At 39.4% G+C, this 25,438-nt stretch overlaps 1 protein-coding gene across 19 annotated transcripts in view; it reads left to right on the forward strand.

The window, feature by feature from the left end:
- The window catches only part of ACACA (acetyl-CoA carboxylase alpha), a 330,230-nt gene that overhangs the window by 140,440 nt on the left and 164,352 nt on the right, over positions 1-25,438 (forward strand). For all 19 annotated transcript variants that reach the window (XR_010152891.1, XM_511428.9, XM_009432351.5 and 16 more), the window contains 11 exons: positions 5,745-5,954; positions 10,106-10,276; positions 11,265-11,426; positions 11,772-11,935; positions 16,594-16,744; positions 17,521-17,624; positions 20,956-21,037; positions 21,474-21,619; positions 22,668-22,818; positions 24,440-24,574; positions 24,921-25,067. Coding sequence is in view for 18 of the 19 variants with exons in the window: in XM_511428.9 (XP_511428.5) it covers positions 5,745-5,954; positions 10,106-10,276; positions 11,265-11,426; positions 11,772-11,935; positions 16,594-16,744; positions 17,521-17,624; positions 20,956-21,037; positions 21,474-21,619; positions 22,668-22,818; positions 24,440-24,574; positions 24,921-25,067 (1,623 nt within the window). In the remaining variant the exon portion in view is untranslated. The remainder of the gene's footprint in view (positions 1-5,744; positions 5,955-10,105; positions 10,277-11,264; positions 11,427-11,771; positions 11,936-16,593; positions 16,745-17,520; positions 17,625-20,955; positions 21,038-21,473; positions 21,620-22,667; positions 22,819-24,439; positions 24,575-24,920; positions 25,068-25,438) is intronic.

Genomic DNA, 25,438 nt, shown 5'->3' on the forward strand with positions numbered 1-25,438 from the left:
TCAGTACAACATTCAGTAAACTACATGAGATAGTCAACACTTTATTATAATATAGGCTTTGTGTTAGAAGATTTTGCCCAACTGTAGGCTAATGTGTTTTAAGCACATTTGAGGTAGGCTAGACTAATCTATGGTGTTCATTAGGTTGGTATATTAAATGCAATTTTGACTTAGAACATTTTCAACTTATGTTGGGTTTATTGGGACATAACCTTATTGTAAGTCAAAGAGCATCTGTACTAGATAAAGGAAGTGATAAAGGTGTTGTCTTGGCCAGGCTTGGTGGCTTATGCCTATAATCCTAGCACTTTGGGAGTCTAAAGCGGGAGCATTGCTTGAAGCCAGAAATTTGAGATCAGTCTGGAAGATAAAGTGAGACTCTATCTCTACAAAAAATTGTAAAATAAATAAATCAATAAATAAGGTATTGTTTTGCTACATTATCCTATTTTAAGTGTCAGAAATTGAATATTACCTTGGGTTTGTTTTTTTTTTACATTTTTTTCATTGAATTCTAATTTCATAGGTAGATCAGTGACTCAGAGAGTCTAGAGAAAAAAGACTGCTCTTAGAAGCAAAAAGAAAAAAAGGCATGTTAATTAATGTTAACTCTTACAGACATTTCAAAACTACTCATTACTTATGGAATCAAATAGTGGAAAAGTCTTAAAACACTAAGGGAAGGTTTTCTGTGAAAGTCCTTAAGTTTCAATACTAGTTGGCTGAATAAACTAATCCTCCCATTGGGAACAAACTAGAAAAGCTGAACCCGAGATATATATAGATAGATAGATAGAAAAGCTGAACCCGAGATATAGATAGATAGATAGATATAGATATAGATATAGATATAGATATAGATATAGATATATTACATTTTACGGCATTAGAGACCATTCAAGACAGTGAAGAATTATGGGGCTAACATACAAGAGAAAAAGGAAACCCAGAGATGTGAGCCTGACATATGAGGCTACTTTTCCCCTAGATATATCTTCTAGTTCAAGATAGTAGAAAGGCTGATAAGTTTTCAACAGTCTTAAAAGACTAAGAGGGCTTCCTGGGGAGGGGTGCCCTGGAAAACCTCCCACATTTTAGGTTAGGATCTTTAAGGACTGACTACATCATGGGAGAAAGGGTGAACTGGAAATAGACTAGCCATCACAGGGACTAAATCTTGGCTTCAAAACATTCAACCTCTGATTTAAGCAAGATGTTTTAGGATTGCTAGTGCTTCTAGACACCTGCAGGAAGCAAATGTAAATCCTTTCCAGAGAAAGATAACATCCAGAACTTAAAATTATTTCTATTAATTTTTCTTACAGCATATCAACCACTCAATTGAAAATAGGCATACAAAATTAGATGATTGAAAACCAAGAAGAACAAAACAGTAGAAACAGACCCACAGAGGGTTTATATAATGAGATTATCAGACAAGGACTTTAAAGTAATTCTGCGTAATATATTCAAGGAAATTAAAGGCAAGATTGAGAATTTTGGTAGAGAACTGGAAATCATAAAGAAGAAACAAAAGTTCTAGAACTGAAAATGCAATAACTAAAATTAAGAAGTCAATATCAGTAGCCGGGCATGGTGGCTCATGCCTATTATCCCAGCACTTTGGGAGGCTGAGGCAGGTAGATCACTTGAAGTCAGGGGTTCAAGACCAGCCTGGCCAACATGATGAAACCCCATCTCTACTAAAAATACAAAAATTAGCTGGGCCTGGTGGCACATGCCTGTAATCCCAGCTACTTGGGTGGCTGAGGCAGGAGAATCACTTGAACCCAGGAGACAGAGGCTGCAGTGAGCTGAGATTGCGCCACTGCACTCCAGTCTGGGTGACAGAGCAAGACCCTGTCTTAAAAAAAAAGAAGAAGAAGAAGTCAATATAGGAGTTTAAAATTATAGCATATTAGATGCAGTTGAAGAGAATCAGTAACTGGCACTGGAGACTGAGATGGGAGAATCCCTTGAGCCCAGGAGTTTGAGGCTGCCTTGAGCTATGGTCATGCCACTGCATTCCAGCCTGGGTGACAAAACAAAAAAATCTAGAAAAAGATAAATAATTAATGACTGGTGAGTAGATCAGAAGGAAATTCAGACTGAAGTATGAAGAAAGACAAAAGGATGAAAAACATAGAGCAATGTGAGAAATTATTTGCAATGGTTTTGTAGTTGTTGCTCTTGCTGTCTTGGAGCGAGCCCTCAGACTACCATGTGAAGAGCCCATTCTAGCCTACTAGAGAAGGAGAGGTCTCATGAGCAGAGATGAGTTGTCCCAGCTAAGGGTTCCTAGTCCTACTAGCTGACAGTCAGCAGCACCACATTTGAGACATGTAAATGAGACCATATTTGACCATCTAACCCCAGTTGAGCTGCCAGATGACTATAGCTGTATGAGTTACTCCAGGCAAGATCAGAACTGCCAGTTGTGCCCAGTTCAAAATGCTGATCCACACACTCATGAGCAAATAAAATAAAATGGTTGCTATACCAAGTCACTAAGATTTTGGTAGTTTGTTAGGTATCAATGGATAATTGACACAAATTGATACCTAACGGTATGGTGTTGCCATAACAGAAAAGTAAAACATAAGACATTGACTTTAAAACTGGCTCATAGGTGTAGGCTGAACATTGGTGAGGAGGATGTTAATGAAGACTGGAAGAATGATGAATTGTTAAGGGAGGCTGGAAAAGCAGTGTAGTAATTGTTACTGGAGTCTGGAAAAAAGATCCATGTTCTGTAATAATGGAACAATTGGCAAAAAAATGTTATCTGAGGTAACTTGGAAGACAAATAATATATTTAATGAAGTCATGGATCTGGTTAAGGAGCTCTCTACAAGTGTTTAAAGTATCTGTGGAGTGCTTCTAGTTGCTTATGCTAAGAAACTGTAAAAGAGAGGTAAGCTAAAGAAGATGTTTTGCTTGCAGGCAGAATTTACAGAAATGTAAAGGACCCAGAACTTGTTGAAAATAGAATTGTTTCTCATCCCGAGTCTCTCCAGCTGGCAAAAGATTTGCAAAGTAAAAAATGCCTCCGAGTAAAGACCAAGTCAAGAGTGCCTGTGACTTTAAGGCCTCAGAAATCTTTAAGGTAGTAGCTAATAAATTACCCTTTCAGCTAGAAAGATGCTTCTAAGTATCTTTTTTTTTTTTTTTTTTTTTTAATGCTTTCAGCTGGAAACATGCTTCTAACTATCTTTTTTTTTGTTTTCTTGAGAGGGAGTCTCACTCTGTCGCCCAGGCTGGAGTGCAGTGGTGCGATCTCGGCTCACTGCACCCTCCACCTCCCAGGTTCAAGTGATTCTCCTGCCTCAGCCTCCTGAGTACTTGGGATTACAGGTGCCCACCACAATGCCTGGCTAGTTTTTATGTTTTGACTAGAGATGAGGTTTCACCATGTTGCTCAGGCTGGTCTCGAACTCCTGACATCAGATGATCCTCCCACCTTGGCCTCCCGAAGTGCTGGGATCACAGACATAAGCCACCATGCCTGGCCCTAAGTATCTTAAGGGTACTGTCTCACAGCATCCTGACGTGTCCAAAGTATAGAGAGGTCTATGCAGACATGAGTTGTGGATGTGTCTCTTTGGGTGAGTGGTGAACCCCAATATGATTCATAGGAAACCCACAAAGTTGTCAAGAGACTTGTGTTGATGAATGCACCAAGGGACTGAAAGGGCCAGAAACAGTTCAAAATGAAAAGTGACCTCTGAGCCTTAAACTTTTTAATGGGCAGGAAGCAGACAGAAAGCTATTCAGCTGTAAACAGCTGTCATTTCAAATAAAAAGAGGGATTTCTCAGAGAGTGGAGTCAGGAGCCCAGAGGGCAGAGCTAGGAGCAGGGGATGCCATGGATTAAGGACCCACTTCCAGGGAACCAAACTAGACCCTGAAAAACAAAACAAAACAAAACAAAATGAAAAGCATTCCTGACCCTGGAGTAAGGGAATCTGACAGCATGTACCTATCTGGATTTCAGAATTGCTATGGACCAATGACTACTATGTACCTCCTATTTCCTCCTCTTTGAACAGCAGTCTCATTTGCAGTTATCCCCTCCCAATATCATCATAAATATTGGGAGTGTTGGGGCAGATAACTTATCTTCTTAGTTCCCAGGTCTTTGGATCAAGAGAAACTGTACCTGAGGAGTTGCACCCAAGGAACCTCATTTTCTTCTGGACATGACTCATGAGAAAATGGACGTCAAGCCCAATGCCATGATTGGATGAGACTTTGGGGGTCTTGGGAGGGGGTGAGTCTATTTTGCATGTGGGAGGTATGTGAATTATTGTGGCCATAGGGTAGAGCATAGTAAGTTGTTTGCAAGAGATGGCCACAATAACTCCTCCCATTCCTGTATGTACACCCTTTGCAATGTGACTTTGCTGTTCCTCCATTCCAGGGGTGGCATCTATTTTCCCTACCCCTTGAATCTTAGCTGGCTTTGTGGCTTGCTTAGACCATTAGAATGTGGCCAAAGTGATGTATAAATTCGAGAGCCTAGACCTCAAGAGGCCTTACAGCTTCTTCCCCTCTTGGAACACATCACTGAAGAAGCCTAGTCTAGCCTGCTGCAGGATGAGAAGCCACCTGCATTGGAGATGAACGATTCCAGCTGAGGCTCCTTAGACCTACCAGCCAGGAGTCAGCACAAATCACCAGACATCTGAGTGAGACCATTCTACCCCACTCAAGCTACCAGATGATGATATGTATGTAAGTGCAAGACCAGAAGAAGAACTGCCCAGATGAGAACAACATCATAAAAGGTTGATGTTCTAAGCAAGCCACTGAGTTTTGAGATGACTTGCTACATGGCAAAACAGAGCAAAAAAGATACAGAGCATAAAAGACATATGGGTTATGTGAAATGGTCTAACATCATGTACTTTAAGTCTCAGAGGAGAAGAGAAAGAGAATGGAGCAGAAGCAATAATTGAAGAAATGATGAAGCAGAAGCCATATTTGAAGAGAGAAAAGCTAAGAATTTCTTTGAACAGATAAAAGATACCAAGGACAGATTCAAAAAGCACTATGAGCCTCAAGCAGGACAAATACAAAGAACCACATCTATGCTTATCAGAGTAAATCTACCACCCTCCCCCCTATAAAAGACAGAAAGAGAGAAAATCTTAAACCAGCTGAGGAATAAAGATTACTTTCATAAGAGTAACAATAAGATTGACAGTTGGCATCTCAGTAGAAACAGTGAAAGCTGAAAATCATTGGGATTATTTAAAGTGCTGAGAAAAAAAATAGTTACCATTTTAGAATTCTGTCCCCAACAGTAATATTCTTCAAAACTAAAGATGAAAGTTCGTTGGCTGCAACAATACCATATATGATGTAATGTGAACCAGGAAAGTATCTTGTCTGGAACAAGTTGTACGTTTGGTTGTACAGAGTACAGGATGGCAGTATTTTGCCCTGTTGTTGGATTTGTGTATGTGCCTATGTTTTCAAATATTTTGTTGTTTACCTTTGTGATGCACCAGATGTTCGTATGTTTTCATATTTATCAATTAATATTGATTATGTAAGAATGCAGCATCTTAAAGATATTAAAGATGACAGCATGGACTGTATTTTATTCAGTTTTGTATTTCTGATTAACATGGTTCCTGACACTTCTGGACATCTGCTTGTTGAAATCAAAGTAGCTTATCAAGATAGATAAAAAGTTTAAAATTTAAGAATTGGTTTTTTTTCCCCCTTTTCTAATACAGGTTCAAGCTGAAGTCCCTGGATCTCCCATATTTGTGATGAGACTAGCCAAACAATCTCGTCATCTGGAGGTGCAGATCTTAGCGGACCAATATGGCAATGCTATCTCTTTGTTTGGTCGTGATTGCTCTGTACAACGCAGGCATCAGAAGATTATTGAAGAAGCACCTGCTACTATTGCTACTCCAGCAGTATTTGAACACATGGAACAGGTACATATATTAAAAGGCTTACTTTATGTTTTCTTACATAGAACATTTTTCATTCAGTTCATGTACCAATCTGAGAACAATGGAATTTAAGCAACGATTCTGAATAATTAATAAAATTATATCCTTTCTTAGAGAAAAAAAATTCTACTGTTCTCCCACTAAGAGAATTGTCAAGGAACATGTCAAGCTTCTAAAAGTAGTTAACGCTTTCTAAAAAAAATCGGCGTACCATTTCAGGATACAGGGATAAAGAAGAGAAATGTTTTGAAATTTTTAATCTTATGATTGATTTTTTTAAGAGGCTCATAATCAGGTAGTTTTATTTGCTGGGTTGAGTGTCATCAAGTCTTCAGCTGAATTTAATCAACCCTATTATCTTTTTTGGAAAGTCCTCTAAATATCTTCAGAGTTCACACATTCTATCTTTTTGTATAGAAAGTAGTTTCTCAAAGTCATGAGCGATGCCTTTGGAATAACTATAGTTTAGAGGCCTGAACATAGTCTTTTCTGGAGTCCTAACCCAGTCTCTACATCAAAATATATTCTTCAAAATATATTTCATGTGTGTTAGAGGTCTATTTCCTATGTTGTGTATATATTAGGATGTACTTTTGAACTGCTGTAATAAAGATGCCTTCAAAATACAGTGGCTTGGCCAGGCATGGTGGCTCTTGCCTGTAATCCTAGCACTTTGGGAGGCTAAGGCGGACAGATCACTTGAGCCCTGGAATTCGAGACCGGCCTGGGCAATATGGTGAAACCCTATCTCTACTAAAAATACAAAAATTAGCTGAGTGTCATGGCACACGTCTGTACTCTCAGCTGCTTGGGAGGCTGAGGTGGGAGGATCACTTGACACTGGGAGGTCAAAGCTGCAGTGAGCCTTGATCATGCTACTGCACTCCAACCTGGGTGACAGAGCAAGACCCCATCTCAAAACAAATAAATAAATAAGCAAAATACGGTGGCTTAAACAAGGTGTAAGTTTCTATTTCTCTTTCATCATAGTTCAGAGATGAGCTGTTACCAGAAACAGGTTTATTGCTCACCTGTTGCCTGTTTTTGTAAATAAAATTTTGTTGGAACACAATGATGCTTATTTATTTATGTGTTATTTATGGCTGCTTTATCACTACAATGGTAGAATTGAATAGTTGTGACAGAGGCTATATGGCCCACAAAATTGAAAATAATTACTATCTGGCTCTTTACCGAAAAAGTTTGCCAAAATTTGCTCTTGGACATTGTCATCTTCATGATTAAGCTAACTCACACAAGATTATGTTCACATTGTGGCCTGTGGGAGGAAGAGACAGGGGATGTGGAGGGCAAGCATATGGAAGCATGATCTTGAAGTCACATACATCACTTCTGCTCACATTCCACTGGACAAAATTCAGTTACACAATTATACCTAGCACAAAGGATGTTAGGAATTGTGATCACTAACTGGGTGACCATGTGCTCAGCAAAAGTTTCGATTTTATTCCTAAAATGATGAAGTAGAGAAAAGTCACTGGAGGGCATTTCATAATCTGTGCCTCAGTCTGTTCCTCTGGCTACCTATTATCCCTTTATCCTTTTTCCTACTTTTAGAGCACACATAGCCTTTGTCCAAGGAAGACAGCCTGAAGCCCCATCCAGTTACTAGTAACTGGATGGGTTATTACTGGAGGTGATTCCGGATCTCTATATGATGTCTATTCCTCTCCATTAGATATGTATTGTGGCTTTTCATGGGCCAGTGACTCAAAATACAAGTTATTTACCCAGTATTGTATCCCCTGCCTTCACCATACACCCATATACAATGATGGAATAGGAACAGGATAACTCTCATTTGGAAAAATGAAAAATACATAGCAATCGTTGGTCCATAGCAGTTATCAAATCCTCCTTTTTAGGTAGGAATTGCAATGATTCCCTGCTATATAATAGAATACTACCTCAGTTAGACCTGGCTGTCCCTGGTTCTGCTACTGCACACTCCAGAGAAGTGCAATAAGGGAGTAAATCCCTTGTTCATTGTCCTTCAAGACACCTGACATTGTTTTCTGGGAAGTTCTTCCTCATTCAGTTTTCTCTGTGAGTTGGGCTTTGGAGACTATGCCTTCTTTGGCAGAACTTTCACAACCCACTTCCTGCTGGTGCAGGATTGAGGGCACAAATATCCCAATCATCAGTCGCAGGCTTTTGAAGGCCAGGTTTGTGGTTTGTTTAGAAATACAATTCCTTCAAATACTTACTAAGCTTCTGGGCTATTTGCTTGCAATCAGCTTTGGGTTGGATTAATCATACTCATAGATTTCTTCTAGATATAGAAACTTTTCTTCTATTATTTACTGGCTTCTGTGCTTAGCCTATCTCTCTTGCCTTGATTTAATATTGGCTATCTTGGGGCCAGCTGAAACTAAAACAGCACGTTTGATCTTTGACACTGAGTTGCTTCAGGGTGATAATCTCATTTTCTGTTTGGGGGGATACAAAAGAAGTTGGCTTTTTCGACACTCTGACCCTTTCAGACCATCTTTTTTAAGGTTTAGTTGGTGTGTGGTCAGTATCCCAAGTTATTGTAGGAAACAGTTTACCAAATGTTGTGTTATCCCAACAAGAAGATTATCACCTTTCCAGCCTGCAGTATCTGTTTCTCTGCTACCCACTACCCTTTTGCTAAGCTAGCATCTCATATTTTAATATTTTTAAATAGCAACATTCTACCTGCACTTAATAATTCCTGTATTGATTAGGATACAGGTTAAACTGCTATAACAAAAAGGTCCAAAAAACACAGCGGACCCCCCCAAAAATAGAAGTTTATTTTTCTCTCCCATCCTAGTCTGAGGTGAGCTTTTCAGGGCTGGTGGAAGTGTTTTATTCCACGAGGCCATCTTGGGATTCAGGTTCATTCTTTCTTTTCTTTTTCTTTCTTTTCTTTTCTTTTCCTTTCTTTTCTTGCTGTTCTTAGTGTGTTCTCATTTGCATGATTGAAGTTGGCTTATACTATCATGACTATGTTCCAATGAATAAGAAGGAAAAAGCCAGGAATAGAGAATGAGACATTTCCTTTTCAAAATATGACTTAGGGCTCGGTGCTATGGCTCACGCCTATAATTCCAGCACTTTAGGAGGCTGAGGTGGGCGGATCACTTGAGATCAGGAGTTTGAGACCAGCCTGGCCAACATGATGAAAACCCATCTCTACTAAAGATATAAAAATTAGCCTGACATGGTGGCATGTGCCTGTGATCCCAGCTACTCAGGAGGCTGAGGTAGGAGAATCACTTGAATCTGAGAGGCGGAGGTTACAGTGAGCCAAGATTGCGCCACTGTGCTCCATCCTGGGTGGGTGAAAAAGCGAGACTCCATCTCCCAAAAAAAAAAAAAAAAAAAAAAATATATATATATATATATATATATATATATATATGACTTAGGAGTTATGCATATCACTTACCAATGCTGGTGTCCTGTTTGTCAAAACTTAGCCACTAACCAGGCCAGGCATGGTGGCTCACGCCTGTAATCCCAGCACTTTGGTAGGCCAAGGCGAGTAGATCACTTGAGGTCAGGAGTTTGAGACCAGGCTGGCCAACATAGGGAAACCCCATCTCTACCAAAAATACAAAAATTAGCCAGGCATGGTGGCGCATGCCTGTAATCTCAGCTACTTGGGGGGCTGAGGCAGGAGAATCACTTGAACCCAGGAGGCAGAGTTTGCAGTGAGCCACGAGATTGTGCCACTGGACTCCAGCCCGGGAGACAGAGTGAGACTCTGTCTCAAAAAAAAAAAAACAAAAAAAAACTAGTCTCTAACTAGTTAGCTATGTTTCTAGGAAGAAGAGGAGCATATTGGAAATACTGGAAACTGGACAAGAGTCTGTCCCCATGTTTTTTTGTCTGCATACATTTATGTCTGGTGGGGTGAGGTTGCTTTTGATGCAAAGTGAAAAATGCTCTTTTCTCCCGATTTTTCATTGAGTTTTTCATCCTTGTCCAGGGATATTGTATAATAATCAGAAATGTGCTCTCATGTGGCTAAAAGCTTTTGATGGCTCTTATACACACTGAACAGTTGAGTCAGTGAGAGGCTGTAGTGGTCTAGCAGTTGGATAAGGTGAGATACTTATGTTTGCTTATCTCTCTTCTTTGAGTGTGCGGTGAAACTTGCCAAAATGGTGGGTTATGTGAGTGCTGGGACTGTGGAATACCTGTACAGCCAGGATGGCAGCTTCTACTTTCTGGAATTGAATCCTCGGCTGCAGGTAGAGCACCCTTGTACAGAGATGGTGGCTGATGTCAATCTCCCTGCAGCACAGCTCCAGGTGAGTCTCCCTGATCTGGGTTGCAGAGCCTAGAAAAGTCAGAGAGGCCTGAAAAATGGGTTTAACCAGTGTGTGATAAGAGAAAAGCACCTCCTATCTGAGTCACACCTAATGGTCATTTCTCTTTCACGCTGTATGTGTTATGCATGTGTGGTTTGGTTTTCCTGATGTAGTACAGACATAGGAATGTTATTTTTTCTAGCCAGACACATCTGATATAATGTGTTACGTTTTAGAAATAAATGTTAATAATGTATGCTTTATTCAATTATTTAGCTATAGTAAACTTCACAACTTTGTATTATAATTATTCCCTACTCATTTTTTTTTTTTTACTAGTGTTCTTTATTGAAATAATTCTGCATCAGAGATTAGTGGTTAAAGTTTTTCCTTACAAGAGTGTGGTAGCACACATATTTTTATAATTTGTAAAGTGCTTGCTGTCAATATTATTGTCTTCTCTCAGCCCAGGAAACAAATATTATGGAAAGCAGTAATAGTTAATGATAAGGCTTGATCTTATTTTTATCTAACATTTGCCCACATCGAGAACACCTTCTGGGTTCCTATTAAAGACTGAAGATTTACTTACTTCCTCCAGTGGTTTGCAGGGATGGAAGAGATAATTATGACACAATTAAGACTTTCTAGCTGTCTGTTTTTGGATGGCTATTAACATTTACTCCTCTGTTGGATATTTTCATTCTTATTACGTGATGGAGAAATAAATGACAACAGGGGAACTGGTGTCTGTTGCATTAGGAATGTGGGGACTTCTTTAGAAGTGGAGAATATTCTAACTACTTATCTGTAGTGATATATTGTATTTCAAGCAACTTAGAGTTGATGATTGTAGAATACAGGTTATAAAAATAGAATGTTTTAGGGAGTGGCTCCAAAAATAAAAATATTTTAGGTTATCTGATAGCCTCTACACTTTAAGGGAAGTAACTGAAAAATTAAAGATGTGTGTTTTATTACCTTTCAGATTGCCATGGGGATTCCTCTATATAGAATCAAGGATATCCGTATGATGTATGGGGTATCTCCCTGGGGTGATTCTCCCATTGATTTTGAAGATTCTGCACACGTTCCTTGTCCAAGGGGCCATGTTATTGCTGCTCGGATCACTAGTGAAAATCCAGATGAGGTAACCCATCACTTAAAAGGTTTATACCTCCTTTTAATGAACTTTAATGTTAAGATAGTATCTAAGAGTATACTTCTGAAATATCTTGGGACTTCCTCTGGAGTGGGAAATATAGAGGTTTCTCAGAGCAGATAAGTAAATGGTCGTTGCTTCATTGGTTACTTAATCCCACTTAAGTCACTGTAGAGTCTTCAGTGGGTCTGTGGCACTGGGTCTTGGCCTTTATCATTTTTGTGTGTCTTCTCTGCTTCTGTGTGTGATTAACACAGAACTTAAACAATGAATATATAAATCTTCTCTTCTTTCGAAACGTAATATGGTCTCTCATTCTTTATTCTCTAACAGGGTTTTAAGCCCAGCTCAGGAACAGTTCAGGAGCTAAATTTCCGCAGCAATAAGAATGTTTGGGGATATTTCAGTGTTGCTGCTGCAGGGGGACTTCATGAATTTGCTGATTCTCAGTTTGGTCACTGCTTTTCTTGGGGAGAAAACAGAGAAGAGGCAATTTCGTGAGTATAATAGCATTTGATTGCATTTTACAAAATAAATTTGTGCTAATCTTAAGTGAAGGTGTGAGCATGGGAATAGGAATCATCTGCTGTCAAAGTAATAATATGAACAACCTTTTTGAAGAAATTTTGAATATCTCTAATTGTATTTGCATTCATGTTGTATTAAATTATGCAGTGCTTGGCAGATGTTTTTCTGTTTGTTGTTCTGAGCCTTTTGAAGTATTTTTCCTTTCAAATATTTTTGATAAATGTATAAAATTGATTGCTTTAAAGGTATCTTATTTTTCCACAGGAACAGTATTGTTATTGAGGGGAGGTAGATTCTTGGCCAAGAACTAGGTATCAAATAAATCATAGACTTTTATTTTATTTTTTTCTTGTGAGAAGACTTAAAATCTATTAGCAATTTTCAAGTACACAAGCTATTGTTATGAGCCATAGTCACCATGATGTACTCTTATAGTTATTTAAAATAATAAAATTATACTCATATTATGAAAAGGACATAAAGAAACTGTCTACATTGCTAATATAAGAGACCTTAGCGTGCTGTATATAACAGCTTATGCAAATGTAACTGCTATATCATAAATGTTAGATAATATTCTATTAATCATAAACAATGAATATTAAATTAACAGCACTTTTGCTTGCCTAAAACATAGGGCTGAAGGAGGTAATTTTAACAGCTTAGATCTTTTGGAATATCTATCTAAAATTGAAACTTGAACTAGTTCTTTTCTGTTTTTTAATGGTTTATTGCCTTGTATCAAACATTTAATACCATTCCCTTTACCTTTGAACTGTACATGGAGTAGGTAATTAATAAGTGTTTATTAGTATTAATTACTAATAAATAGCATTCATTTATTAGTAATTAATCCTAATATATGGTTGTTTGTATTAATAAACACTTATTGATTAGTTTTATATTTTTATCAATTTCCTGAATTAATTAATTTTAAGAGGCAGAGTCTTGCTCTGTCACCCAGGCTGGAATGCAGTAGTGCCATCATAGCTCACTGAAACCTCGACCTCCTGGGCTCAAGCAATCCTTTTGCCTCAGCCTCTTGAATTGCTGGGACTGCAGGTGTGCACCATCATGTCCAGCAAATTTTAAATTTTTTGTAGAGTTGGGGTCTCCCTTTGTTGCCCAGGCTAGTCTTAAACTCCTGGGCTCTAATGGCCCCACAAAGTGCTGGTATTATAGGCATGAGCCGCTGCACCCAGCCTTGATTAATTAGTTTTTAATATTATTTTTAGAAGTAGGGAAATCTCATTATTTCTCTATTTTGTCCTTTACATTTCTTCTCATTCTTCAAAACTATAAGTGGAATTTTTCAAAATTAAAACACTGCTACCAGAAAAAAACATTGGTATGAAGTTGCCTTTTAAGCATATTCGCTGCCATATTATGCTCTGCAAAGTGAAAAAGGTTTACACTAGAGCTTGCAGATTGTTGGCTTTCTGGTGAGTCTCAACATACAGATGTGTTTTGATGGGCTCACAGAGTGTTAATTTTTTTTAATTTGACGATATTAAAAAATCAGCAGATTGAAATCAAAATATGGATTTCTGCTAGCTCTTAAAAGTAGGACTATAATGACAACATTGGTTGTACATTCTAGTTGTTAAAAGTTAGCTAATTTTGCCTGGGCACGGTGGCTCACACCTGTAATCACAGCACTTTGGGAGACCGAGGCTGGCAGATCACTTAAGGTCAGGAGTTTGAGACCAACTTCGCCAACATGGTAAAACCCCGTCTCTGCTAAAAATACAAAAATTAGCCAGGTGTGGTGGCAAGTGCCTGTAATCCCTGCTACTCGGGAAGCTGAGGCAGGAGAATCACTGGAACCCAGGAGGCTGAGGTTGCAGTGAGCCAAGATCACGCCATTGCACTCCAGCCTGGGCAACAAGAGCAAAACTCTGTCTCAAAAAAACAAAAAACAAACAAACAAAAAACAGCTAGTTTTGTGTGACTGCTTCTTTTCGACAGGACATAAACTTTGTAGTTAACACAGCTCCTATTCAGTCTGCCTCACTCATTTATGTTCCCAGACTGGCCTCTGTTGGCATTTAGGTTTAAGTCCTGATTTGGCAGACCACTGTGTATTTTCTTCAGGGAATGTCCTATAACCCAATCCAGAAGCCTTGTTCCTTATTTCTGACCAGCTCTGTACATTTGTCTACAGTACAAAGCTAACTAGCTTAATTTTTAGCATGTTAAAAATACGTTATCTACAATAAGTCTCCATCTTGACACTATGCCAAAAGTTCATTCTTCAGCTTAGAGCTTTCTTTGTTTCTTATTTCTTCATTTCATTAGGTCTATATCTCAGCTTGGGGTTTGGACTCTTGTTTGCCAGAATGCCCCAACTCATATATTCCAGTATATTCCAGTATAATTTCCCATGGGTCATAATCTAAATACCATGAGAACAGGACTGTGTCTTGTTACTGCTATATCCCCTGAACATAGTAAGCATTCAGTAAACGTTGGTTGAATGGCTTAGCCACTCATTCCTATCCTTATACCTCTGCTTCAGTCATACCATTCCCTGAACTCAAGCTGTATTTTCCTTTTTTTTTTGAGACAGAGTCTTGCTCTGTCGCCCAAGCTGGAGTGCAGTGGCACGATCTCAGCTCACTGCAACCTCTTCCTCCTGGGTTCAAGTGATTCTCCTGCCTCAGCTTCCTGAGTAACTGGGATTACAGGCACGTGCCACCATGCCTGGCTAATTTTGTCAACCTGTATTTTCTTCCCTCTGCTTCTTTGTTCTTGCTATTTCCTCTGTTCATTCATTTATTCTTTTTTTTTTTTTTTTCTGACATGGAGTGCCCACCACCACACCCAGCTAGTTTTTGTATTTGTAGTAGAGACGGGTTTCACCATGTCGGCCAGGCTGGTCTCGAATTCCTGACCTTGAGTGATCTGCCCACCTCGGCCTCCCAAAGTGCTGGGATTACAGGTGTGAGCCACTGTGCCAGGCCCATTCATTCATTCTATTCAACAAATATTTACTGAGTATCTGCTATCTACCGGTTCTGGCAATACAGTGAGGTCCAAGATAGAATCTCTCTCCTCACAAAACTTTACAATCCAGAGGGTGTAAGACAATTGGCAGTTAAAATACAATGTATTAAGTATGATGATAGTCAGATTATTTAAGGGCATTATAGGATCATACAGATGAGTCAACTAACTCAGTCTAGAGGGGTTCTGGGAAGGTATCCCAGAAGACAGTGACATCTAGATTGATAATTGAAGTTTGTAGAAGTAAGTCAGGTCAAAGGAGGACATAGAAAGGAGGACAGAGGTGGGCAACAGAATAATATTTTAGGCTGAGGGAATGCCTGGACCACCTGGAATATGATTCCTCTCACAGTTATAATTATCAGCTATACTTTAGCCCATGTCAGTTTCCACATTTTTCATGAAACTGTAGGGAGATGAATTTCTCCCTTCTTACAACCTCTCCAGAACTTTGTGTAAGTATTCTGACTGGCATTGATGATATTCTGCCATATATTTTGAAAGTGATTATTGTATTTATGTTCTTTCTTCCTTACAATCATAGTATGTGTCTTATTAGTATGAGGTACATAATTAGTATTTGTTGAAGTAAGTACCTGTCCCGTGCAGGATAGACACTGGGCATAAATATACAGAAAAGCCCCATAGTATTTGAAATTCTGCTAAAATTGGATCACTTTGCACTTAACTGGGAAGTAATAAAAGTAATGAGCAAATCATTGCATAGATATCCAAAATGCAGTTTTAAAAAAAACACTCTCACGTGCAGTGTCAGGCTGATATATGACTGCACCCAGAGAGTTGCTTTACTGTATGGAAATCTTTAAATTAAGCACTTCGGAAAATTCATTGAACTGTATACTTAAAATAAGTATATTTTATTGTATGTAAATTATACATAAATAAGGTACAAGGATAGGGAGAATTAATGCCCTAATTCTTGTTAGCCAACAACAAATGAATGGAATAATGGAAACTTAGTAAGTAAAAGCTGAGGGTGGCTTGCATATAATTTGTTATAATTTGTTCTGTACTCATTATAATGAAATGTTTCTGATTTGCTGATGCTCTTATGGTAATATCAGTTAGAATTCATACGTTTTCTGACTTTTTGCAAATTTTCCTCTCTTGAATGCACATGAATGAGCACACTTGACATGTGCACCCTTATTTGTTTTTGGAACTGCCTCTCTCTCTTCCCTCTCAAGATTACAAAGGAATGAAACAGTTCTTTCTTTTATTTTTATTTTTATTTTTTTGGGGGGGACAGAGTCTCGCTCTGTCACCCAGGCTAGAGTGCAGTGGCGTGATCTCTGCTCACTGCAAGCTCCGCCTCCCGGGTTCATGCCATTCTCCTGCCTCAGCCTCCCGAGTAGCTGGGACTACAGGCGCCCGCCACCACGCCTGGCTAATTTTTTATATTTTTAGTAGAGGCAGGGTTTCACCGTGTTAGCCAGGATGGTCTCAATCTCCTGACTTCGTGATCCGCCTTGTCTTGGCCTCCCAAAGTGTTAGGATTACAGACGTGAGCCACCATGCCTGGCCAAACAGATCTTTAAAATTATTGAAAAACATTAAAGTGTTTGTTGCTGAAACAGATTGGCTTCTGTTCTTCTCCCAGAAACATGGTGGTGGCTTTGAAGGAGCTGTCTATTCGGGGTGACTTTCGAACTACAGTTGAATACCTGATCAAATTGTTAGAGACTGAAAGCTTTCAGATGAACAGAATTGATACTGGCTGGCTGGACAGACTGATAGCAGAAAAAGTACAGGTGTGTATTTCTCCACAAACAGATGCTGGGATTGGGTTTTTATAGACTTGTGGACTCAATCCCTGTCACTACATGAAATTTATTTGATTCTAATGTAAATGGTTCTTGATCTACCTGGAAAAATCTAGGAGTCAGTGTAATTTTAGCACTCTGATGGTTCCTGTGCTTGTGTCACACAGTCATTTTATGTTCTAGCATTACTTCCTGAGGTATATTTGAAGAGAGGCATGCAGGGATTTAATTACTTTCTTTTTCTTCATTTAATGTTAAACCTGGTCCATAGTTGCCAACTTCTGTATCTAACAGATGCTGAAGAGAGAGGCCTCATTTAGATCAAGAGTTATCACTTATTCCTTAATTCCTGGCCTATGCTAACATATCCAAGATTTTGCATAAAATCGTTAGATTCATATAATTTGGAGGTCTAAATTTTGGCTATGCACCATTTTTCTTTGAGATTATCAGTAGCCAAATCGTTGTGTCTTTTTAAATTTATTTCTGTCAGAAGCCTATTTTTGAGCTATTCAATGATTGGCTCAGTGGAAGTCTTAGGGAGAAAAGAAGAAAGTTGTTTTTCATTTCTCTTCAAGTGGTGCCTCTAATCAAATTCTAAAAGTGAATGTGTTCATTTTTATCTAAAAAATCAGTTGGGCAGTGAGAATGGAGATTTTCATTGCTAGCTGTTTCATCACAACAAATTTGAGCCTGATTTCATTTGAGAGGCTGTGGTGCCAAGTGACCATGCATTTGATCTGCCCTCTTTTTCCTCCTTTCAGGCTGAGCGACCTGACACCATGTTGGGGGTTGTGTGTGGTGCCCTCCATGTGGCAGATGTGAGCCTGCGGAATAGCGTCTCTAACTTCCTTCACTCCTTAGAAAGGTAGGCTTTGTTTCTTGTAGGCTACACAAACTAATCAATGGTCCTGAGTACGGGGACTGAAGCTCAAAGACCCATTTATTCTTCTGTCCATTCCTGGCAGCTTATGAGTGCTACTTGTTATTCATGGACCATGGTGGCAAGAAAGAGAGGGGATGTTGACATTTATGGCAAATTATTTGGGGAGTCAAACTGCAGATTCTAGACATTAACTTATACCACAGTTAGAACAGGTTGCTTCTTTAAAAACTGGAATCCATCTGCAGTAGATATTCTGTCCTGTATAAGTATCAAATCTCTCCAAACCCTGGTGGTAAAAATCTGGTATTTCTCCCTAGCACTGAACCCTAAATATTTCATGTATTACCTGTACCACCTTTCAGAAATAAATAATTAAGGCTGATATTCAGGATGACCTCATGAGTCTTTCAAGTAGAGGGTCAGACATCTATGGGGCTAAACTAATTTCTAATGCTGATTGAGGAGACTAAGCTCTGCCTTTGAGTCCCCAGAGGAATGTTCCAAGTGGCTAATCATTTTAAAGCACTTTAATCACAGGCACTTTTATTTCCTTCTGTGTTGTTAGACTTATATCAACTCCCTTTTGAGGTATCTGAAAGAAAGAAAAGAAACAAAATTTAAAGATTGAACTGAGATTTCAGAGTTATTCAAGTCCTATGATAAGTATCTTTCACTATGTTACTCTCATGTAGTAAAACCTTCAGCAGCTTGGCATTTCTCTTCTGTATCAAATCTAAATCCCTTGGCGTGACTTTCAACTCCCTGTATACATGGGCCACTTTTTACCAATCCAGTCTTATTTATTTCTGTTCTGCAGCATATAATCTGTAACCTAGTTAAATAGTTTTCTTATTGGTGTACAAATATGTCAAACGCATTTTCCTCTACAAGCCCCCCACCTCCTTTTAAAATGCTTTTGTTTTTTACTTATTTTATTATTATTTTTTTTTTATCTTTGAGACAGAGTCTCGCACTGTTGCCCAGGCTGGAGTGCAGTGGCGCAATCTCGGCTCGCTGCAAGGTCTGCCTCTCGGGTTCACGCCATTCTCCTGCCTCAGCCTCTCAAGTAGCTGGGACTACAGGCACTTGCCACCAGGCCCGGCTAATTTTTTTTGTATTTTTATTAGAGACAGGGTTTCACCGTGTTAGCCAGGATGGTCTCAATCTCCTGACCTTGTGATCCACCCGCCTTGGCCTCCCAAAGTGCTAGGATTACAGGCGTGAGCCACTGTACCCGGCCGCCCGGCCTTTTTAAAGACTCTCAAATAAAGTTTCAGTTGCTAGGAGCAGTTATGCTTACACTGAAGTTTTACAATTTTTTCGCGTTTAATCTTAATCTTTTTTTTTTGAGATGGAGCCTTGCTCTGTCACCAGGCTGGAGTGCAGTGGCGTGATCTCTGCTCACTGTAACCTTCGCCTCCCGGGTTCAAGGGATTCTCCTGCCTCAGCCACCTGAGTAGCTGGGACTACAGGCACGCGCCACCACGCCCAGCTCATTTTTGTATTTTTAGTAGAGACGGAGTTTCAACATGTTGGCCAGGATGGTCTCGATCTCTTGACCTCGTGATCTGCCCGCTTTGGCCTCCCAAATAGCTGGAATTACAGGCGTGAGCCACTGCGCCCAACCTTAATCTTTATCTTTAAGAACAGTTAACACATTCATGTGGTTCAAAATTCAAAAGTCACAAAAAAGATAAGCAGTGAGAAGTCTCTCTCTTACCTCTGTTCCTTGGCCATCCAGTTTCCGTCCCCTATAGTAAATTCATATTACCAATTTCTTTTCTAACCTTCCAAAGATACCCTAAACTTACATGAACATATACATGTGTATTAGTCTGTTCTCACACTGCTAATAAAGACATACCCAAGACTGGCTAATTTATAAAGGAAAGAAGTTTAATTGAGTCACAGTTCCAGATGGCTGGGGAGGCCTCACAATCATGGCGGAAGGCAAAGGAAGAGCAAAGACACATCTTTCGTGGTGGCAGCCAAGAGAGAAAATGAGAGCCAAGTGAAAGGGGTTTCCCCTTATAAAATGATCAGCTCTCGTGAGACTTATTCACTACCACGAGAACAGTATGGGGGAACCGCCCCCATGATTCAAGTATCTCCCACCGGGTCCGTCCCACACCACATGAGAATTATGGGAGCTACAGTTCAAGATGAGATTTGAGTGGGAACACAGCCGAACCATATCAACATGCAATATTTGTTTCTTCCCACCTCCTGGTTTTTTAAAACTCAAATGGTAGCATGCTGTGAAGCTGTTATTTACCTTGCTTTTTTAACTCAACAGTATATTTTTTAAAGTGTTTTTTAGTTCACATCTTTTTAATGTCTGTATGTTTTGTTCCACATGTGAAAACATGCGCAACATCACTAATCATTAAGTAAATAAAATCGAAACCATGATGAGATATCACCTCACACCCATTAGGATGCCCACTGTCAAAAAACAGAAAATAGCAAGTATTGGCAAGTACGCAGAGAAATTGGAACACTTGTGCACTCTTGATGGGAATGTAAAATGATGCAGCCACTATTGAAAAATGGTATTGCAATTACTGAAAAAATTAAGAATAGAATTGCCCTATGATCTGGTAATACCACTTCTGGGTATTCTGAAAGAATTGAAAGCAGGATCTGAAAGATACTTGCACAGCCACAGTCATAGGAGGATTATTCACAGTAGCTAAAAGATGGGAGCAACTCAGATGTTGGTTGATGGATGACTGGATAAACAAAATGTGGCATATACATACAATACAGTATTATTCAGCCTTAAAGAAGAAGGAAATTCTGAAACATGCTAAAACATAGGTGGATCTTAAGGACATTAGGGCAAGTGAATTAAGCCTGTCACAAAAAGACAAATACTATATGGTTTTACTTATATGAAGTATGAAGAGTAGTCAGACTCATAGAACTAGAAAGTAGAATGACGGTTACCAGGAACTGGGGGGAGGGGGAAATTGGGAGTTGTTAATGGGTGTAGAGTTTCACTTTTGCCAGATGAAAAAGTCCTGCAGATTGGTTGCAGAATAGTGTTAATATCCCCAACACTATAGAACTGTGCATTTTGTAATGGTTAAGATGGCAAATTTAATGTAATGTGTATTTTACCCTAATTTAAAAAAATCCATTGTAAGATTCATAATTGATGTGATCAATTCCTTACAAATGATCATTTAGGTATTTAGGTTGTTTCTAGTCTTTTGTTATTCTAGGAAATGCTACAATCAATAATGTTTTAGATTCTCTTATAACTGTTAGAACTTTGTAGTAAGTTCCTCTCTCATCGTTGTTCTTTCAGGGGTCAAGTCCTTCCTGCTCATACACTTCTGAATACAGTAGATGTTGAACTTATCTATGAGGGAGTCAAGTATGTACTTAAGGTATGCAGAACCCCGTTGGAGCTTGCACCTTACTTTTTTAGCTATCTTTCTTTAGGTTGAGAGGCAGGAGAAAAAGTTTGATTTAATGCAGGGATGGGGGTATTAGTGAAATTACCGTCATTATTTTTGTCAGTGTCCTGAAGCAGCATTTGTTGTTCTATGAAAATCTTTTTTGTTGTTCTTCAACTTCACATACACTGCCAAGAGATAAAGGAGAGACGGGGAACAACCACAGTTGGGGAAAATCAACTAAGGTTGCCCTCTTTGCTTACAGCAGGACTGAGCCATGTCCACAGACACTGATGCAAATAGCATCAGTGCCATGAATTTTCTTCCTCCTGACAGATCTTTCTTATCTGTATTTTTGAAGCATTCAAATTTCATTTGGAGCTGTACCTGGAAGGGACACACTGATCCTCATTCTCATTCCCTGCAGGTGACTCGACAGTCCCCCAACTCCTATGTGGTGATCATGAATGGTTCATGTGTAGAAGTAGATGTACATCGGCTGAGTGACGGTGGACTGCTCTTGTCCTATGATGGCAGCAGTTATACTACGTATATGAAAGAGGAAGTGGATAGGTAAGTGGCTGTTTGAGGTCCATTTGCCGGTCATCCTATTAGCCTTTTCTCTTATTAGTTACTAGCTCTTGGGATTTTCCCAGGCTTTTCTTGGTACTCATTTGTAGTTAAAAAAAAAAAAAAAAATAGTACATGCACTTAACAAAAATATCAAGAGTATTAAAGTGTTTATAATTAAAAACACGTCTCCCTACCACTCCAGTGTATGTGGACAATGAAAAATAAGTTCCCCTTTTTATAAGTAACCATTGTTAAAAGTTTCTTATATATTTGAGTAGAAATTTTATATGCATATACAAGTTACACTCATGTACATACTGTTTTTCTTTAAATACATTCACAAATGTGGCTGGGCGCGGTGGCTCACGCCTGTAATCCCAGCACTTTGGGAGGCCAAGGCAGGTGGATCACCTGAGGTTGGGAGTTCAAGACCGGTGTGGCCAACGTGGTGAAACCCTGTCTCTACTAAAAATACAAAATTAACCAGATGTGGTGGCTTATGCCTGTAGTCCCAGCTAAGTGGGAGGCAGAGGCAGGAGAATCACGTGAACCTGGGAGGTGGAGGTTGCGGTGAGCCGAGATCACGCCATTGCACTCCAGTCTGGGCAACAAGAGCAAAACTCCGTCTAAAAAAAAAAAAAAAAAAAAAAGAAATTCACAAATGTTCAACACCAGTTATGGTGTTATGAGAATGAAATAAATTAACATGTTGAAAATGTGTAGAACATTGCCACAACATAGCTAGGCTTCAAGAAATGTTAGCTATTACGTCATCAATATCTTTGTGTGTGTTTTTTTAAATGGTGGTACCTGTTATTTTTAATAGTCATGTAGTATTCCATTATATGATTATACTATATTTAATCTGATCCTTATTGAAGGAAATTTTTGTTAATTGACATTGTAAACAAATATGCAGTGAATATGTCTGTGTGTGTGTATAATAAAGTTTTCAGGATTTTTTTTCTTTGAAGGTTGACATTCTCTACCATTCTGCTTTATATCCTGAGGTGCTTTCTTAGCTTACATACTTCCACTTGTCTCCTAGATATCGCATCACAATTGGCAATAAAACCTGTGTGTTTGAGAAGGAAAATGACCCATCGGTGATGCGCTCACCTTCTGCTGGGAAGTTAATCCAGTACATTGTAGAAGATGGAGGTCATGTGTTTGCTGGCCAGTGCTATGCTGAGATTGAGGTCAGGGTGGTGAAAGGACTGTGGGATCATGGGAGGGGAAGGTAGGAAAAGGGTCGGCTGGGATGGACTAGGACTGAAAAGTTACAGAAAGGAGGCTGGGCACAGTGGCTTGTGCCTGTAATCCCACCACTTTGGGAGGCTGAGGCAGGAAGATTGCTTGAGCCCAGGAGTTCGAGACTAGCCTGGGCAAGATGGTGAGACCCCGTCTCTATGAAAAATTAAAAAATTAGCAGTGTACAGTGGCACATGCCTGTAGACCCAGCCACTCTGGTGGCTAAGGTGGGAGGATCCCTTGAGCCCAGGAATTCAAGGCAGCAGTGAATGGAGATTGTACCACTGTACTGGAGTGGTACAATTTGTGGCCTGCGTCACAAATCAAGACCCTATTTCTAAAAAATTAAAAAAAAAAGGTAACAGATTGGAAATAAGAATGAAAAAGAAACATCAGTTGGCTTAATTAGAAGTGCGAACCTTAAGATTTTTAAAACACATAAAAACACTTTGGCAAATGAGGAATCTCTAGTTCTAAAAATAGATACTAGGCAATAGCACTTGTTGAATGTTAGGTGTCCTAACTGCTGGCTATCCAGAGAAAATACATGGAGGTGGGGCACAAAACAGACAAGAAATGTCATGTGATTAATTTTAAGAGAGCTAAGCATAGAGTGCAGAGGGTCACCTAACCCAAATCAAGCTAAGCTTGTATGGGAAGATATTCTGAAAGAAGAGACATTTGATCTTAGTTTTGAAAGACAGATAGTGATAGAGCAGGTGAAGAAGGGCAGGGAAGAGTGCTTAAAGTTGAAGGAATAGCATGTACAAAGACAGAAGCAAGACAGCACAGTGTATTTAGGGAACTGCAAGTATGTGTTGGTGTGGCTTGAGAATAGACTAAGGTTTAATGGAGAGGGACAAGCAAAGATGCTAAAGAGGTAATGTGAGATCTTGAATGTGAGGTTATGAAGGATCTTATAAGCCATACTAGTAAGTTTACACTATCCTGGAGGCAGCAGGTAATCTCTGAAAGATTTAAGTGGAAAAGTAGTATGATGAGATTTGGGGTCTAGAAAGATTGCTTTTCGTGACCTTGAGGGAGGTATGTAGCAAGTAGGGAGATCTCTTAGGGGGTCTTTGAAGTACTTTGGGCCAGAAATGAAGAAGGCGTAAACCGAAGAGATGGCAAGAGAGGAAGATTTTTGAGAAAGGTTTAGAAGATATGTCTGGCTGGGTTGGTAATTGGTAGGTAAGGGAGAAAGAGGAGTGAAGAATGATCCTTAGGTTTTGGCCTGGATGTCTTAGATTGGATTCACTGGTATGAGGATATTAAATTGTTCCTTACTTTCTAAGTACAAAACAAATATAATCACAAATTATGCCAAAATGGTTTTAAAAGTTAGAAAGGAGAAATGTCAATAAATGTTATTAATTCCTAAAGTGAGGTACTGAGAGATTTTCTAATTGCTTGCCTTGATAGTCCCTAGGAGATGATGGTAAATTCCCATTTTTTCTTGGTCAAATTAGGTGTGGTCCAACTTAGATGCTAAGGGAAAAATTTACCTCTTTTAAGCACTCATCTATGTAAAGAGAGATAAATCTGAGTCTAGTTTATTTTTCACTATAGGTGATGAAGATGGTAATGACCTTAACAGCTGTGGAGTCTGGCTGTATCCATTACGTCAAGCGACCTGGAGCAGCTCTTGACCCTGGCTGTGTACTAGCCAAAATGCAACTGGACAACCCCAGCAAGGTTCAGCAGGTGAGTAGGAAGGTGCTCCGAATATTGCTCTCTAAGAGCTAAAGAACTTGGTGGTTTGGAGAGGTAAGTGATTTCAATGCTTGGTTTGCCAGTGTTTTCTTTAGCTTTGTCCCCTATTAATCTTATGCCTTGTATTTGTACCTGTAATATTATGGAACTAGAGTTTGCAAGAGTTACTGTAGTACTAAGATTCTGTAATTTCCTTATGATGTTTCCTCTATTGACTTCCCTCCTGGTAGCTGGGTATGATGTCTCGATTTTGAATGATAACTCTTAAGTTGCAGTGGTGTGTTTGTACCTTAGATCAAAAGTAGTAGATGACTTGATCTCTTGTTGGGGTTGACAGGCTGAACTTCACACAGGTAGTCTGCCACGGATCCAGAGCACGGCACTCAGAGGCGAGAAACTCCATCGAGTGTTCCATTATGTCCTGGATAATCTGGTCAATGTAATGAATGGATACTGCCTTCCGGATCCTTTCTTTAGCAGCAAGGTATGAATCACGTCTCCTGGGGAAGGGATGTACAAATGGGATACCTATTCTCCAAAATAGTTCCAAGTCTCATAATGATTGTTTAAGAGGGAGGAAAAGAAAGCTGTTTGGCCTAGAACTCTTTCACCTTCAGTTGTGGGGCTTGAGGTCTTTAAATCCATGTTTCTTATCCTTGTCATGGACTTCACATTTAATTGTGATTACTCCTTTTTTTTTTTCCTCGAGACGGAGTCTTGCTCTGTTGCCCAGGCTGGAGTGCAATGGCACAAACTCAGCTAACTGCAACCTCCACCTCCCGGGTTCAAGTGATTCTCCTGCCTCAACCTCCTGAGTAGTGGGGATTGTAGGCACGTGCCACCAGGCGCGGCTAA

The sequence above is a fragment of the Pan troglodytes genome, chromosome 19 (assembly GCF_028858775.2).
Source record: "Pan troglodytes isolate AG18354 chromosome 19, NHGRI_mPanTro3-v2.0_pri, whole genome shotgun sequence".
In the NCBI taxonomy this organism is placed as follows: Eukaryota; Metazoa; Chordata; class Mammalia; order Primates; family Hominidae; genus Pan; species Pan troglodytes.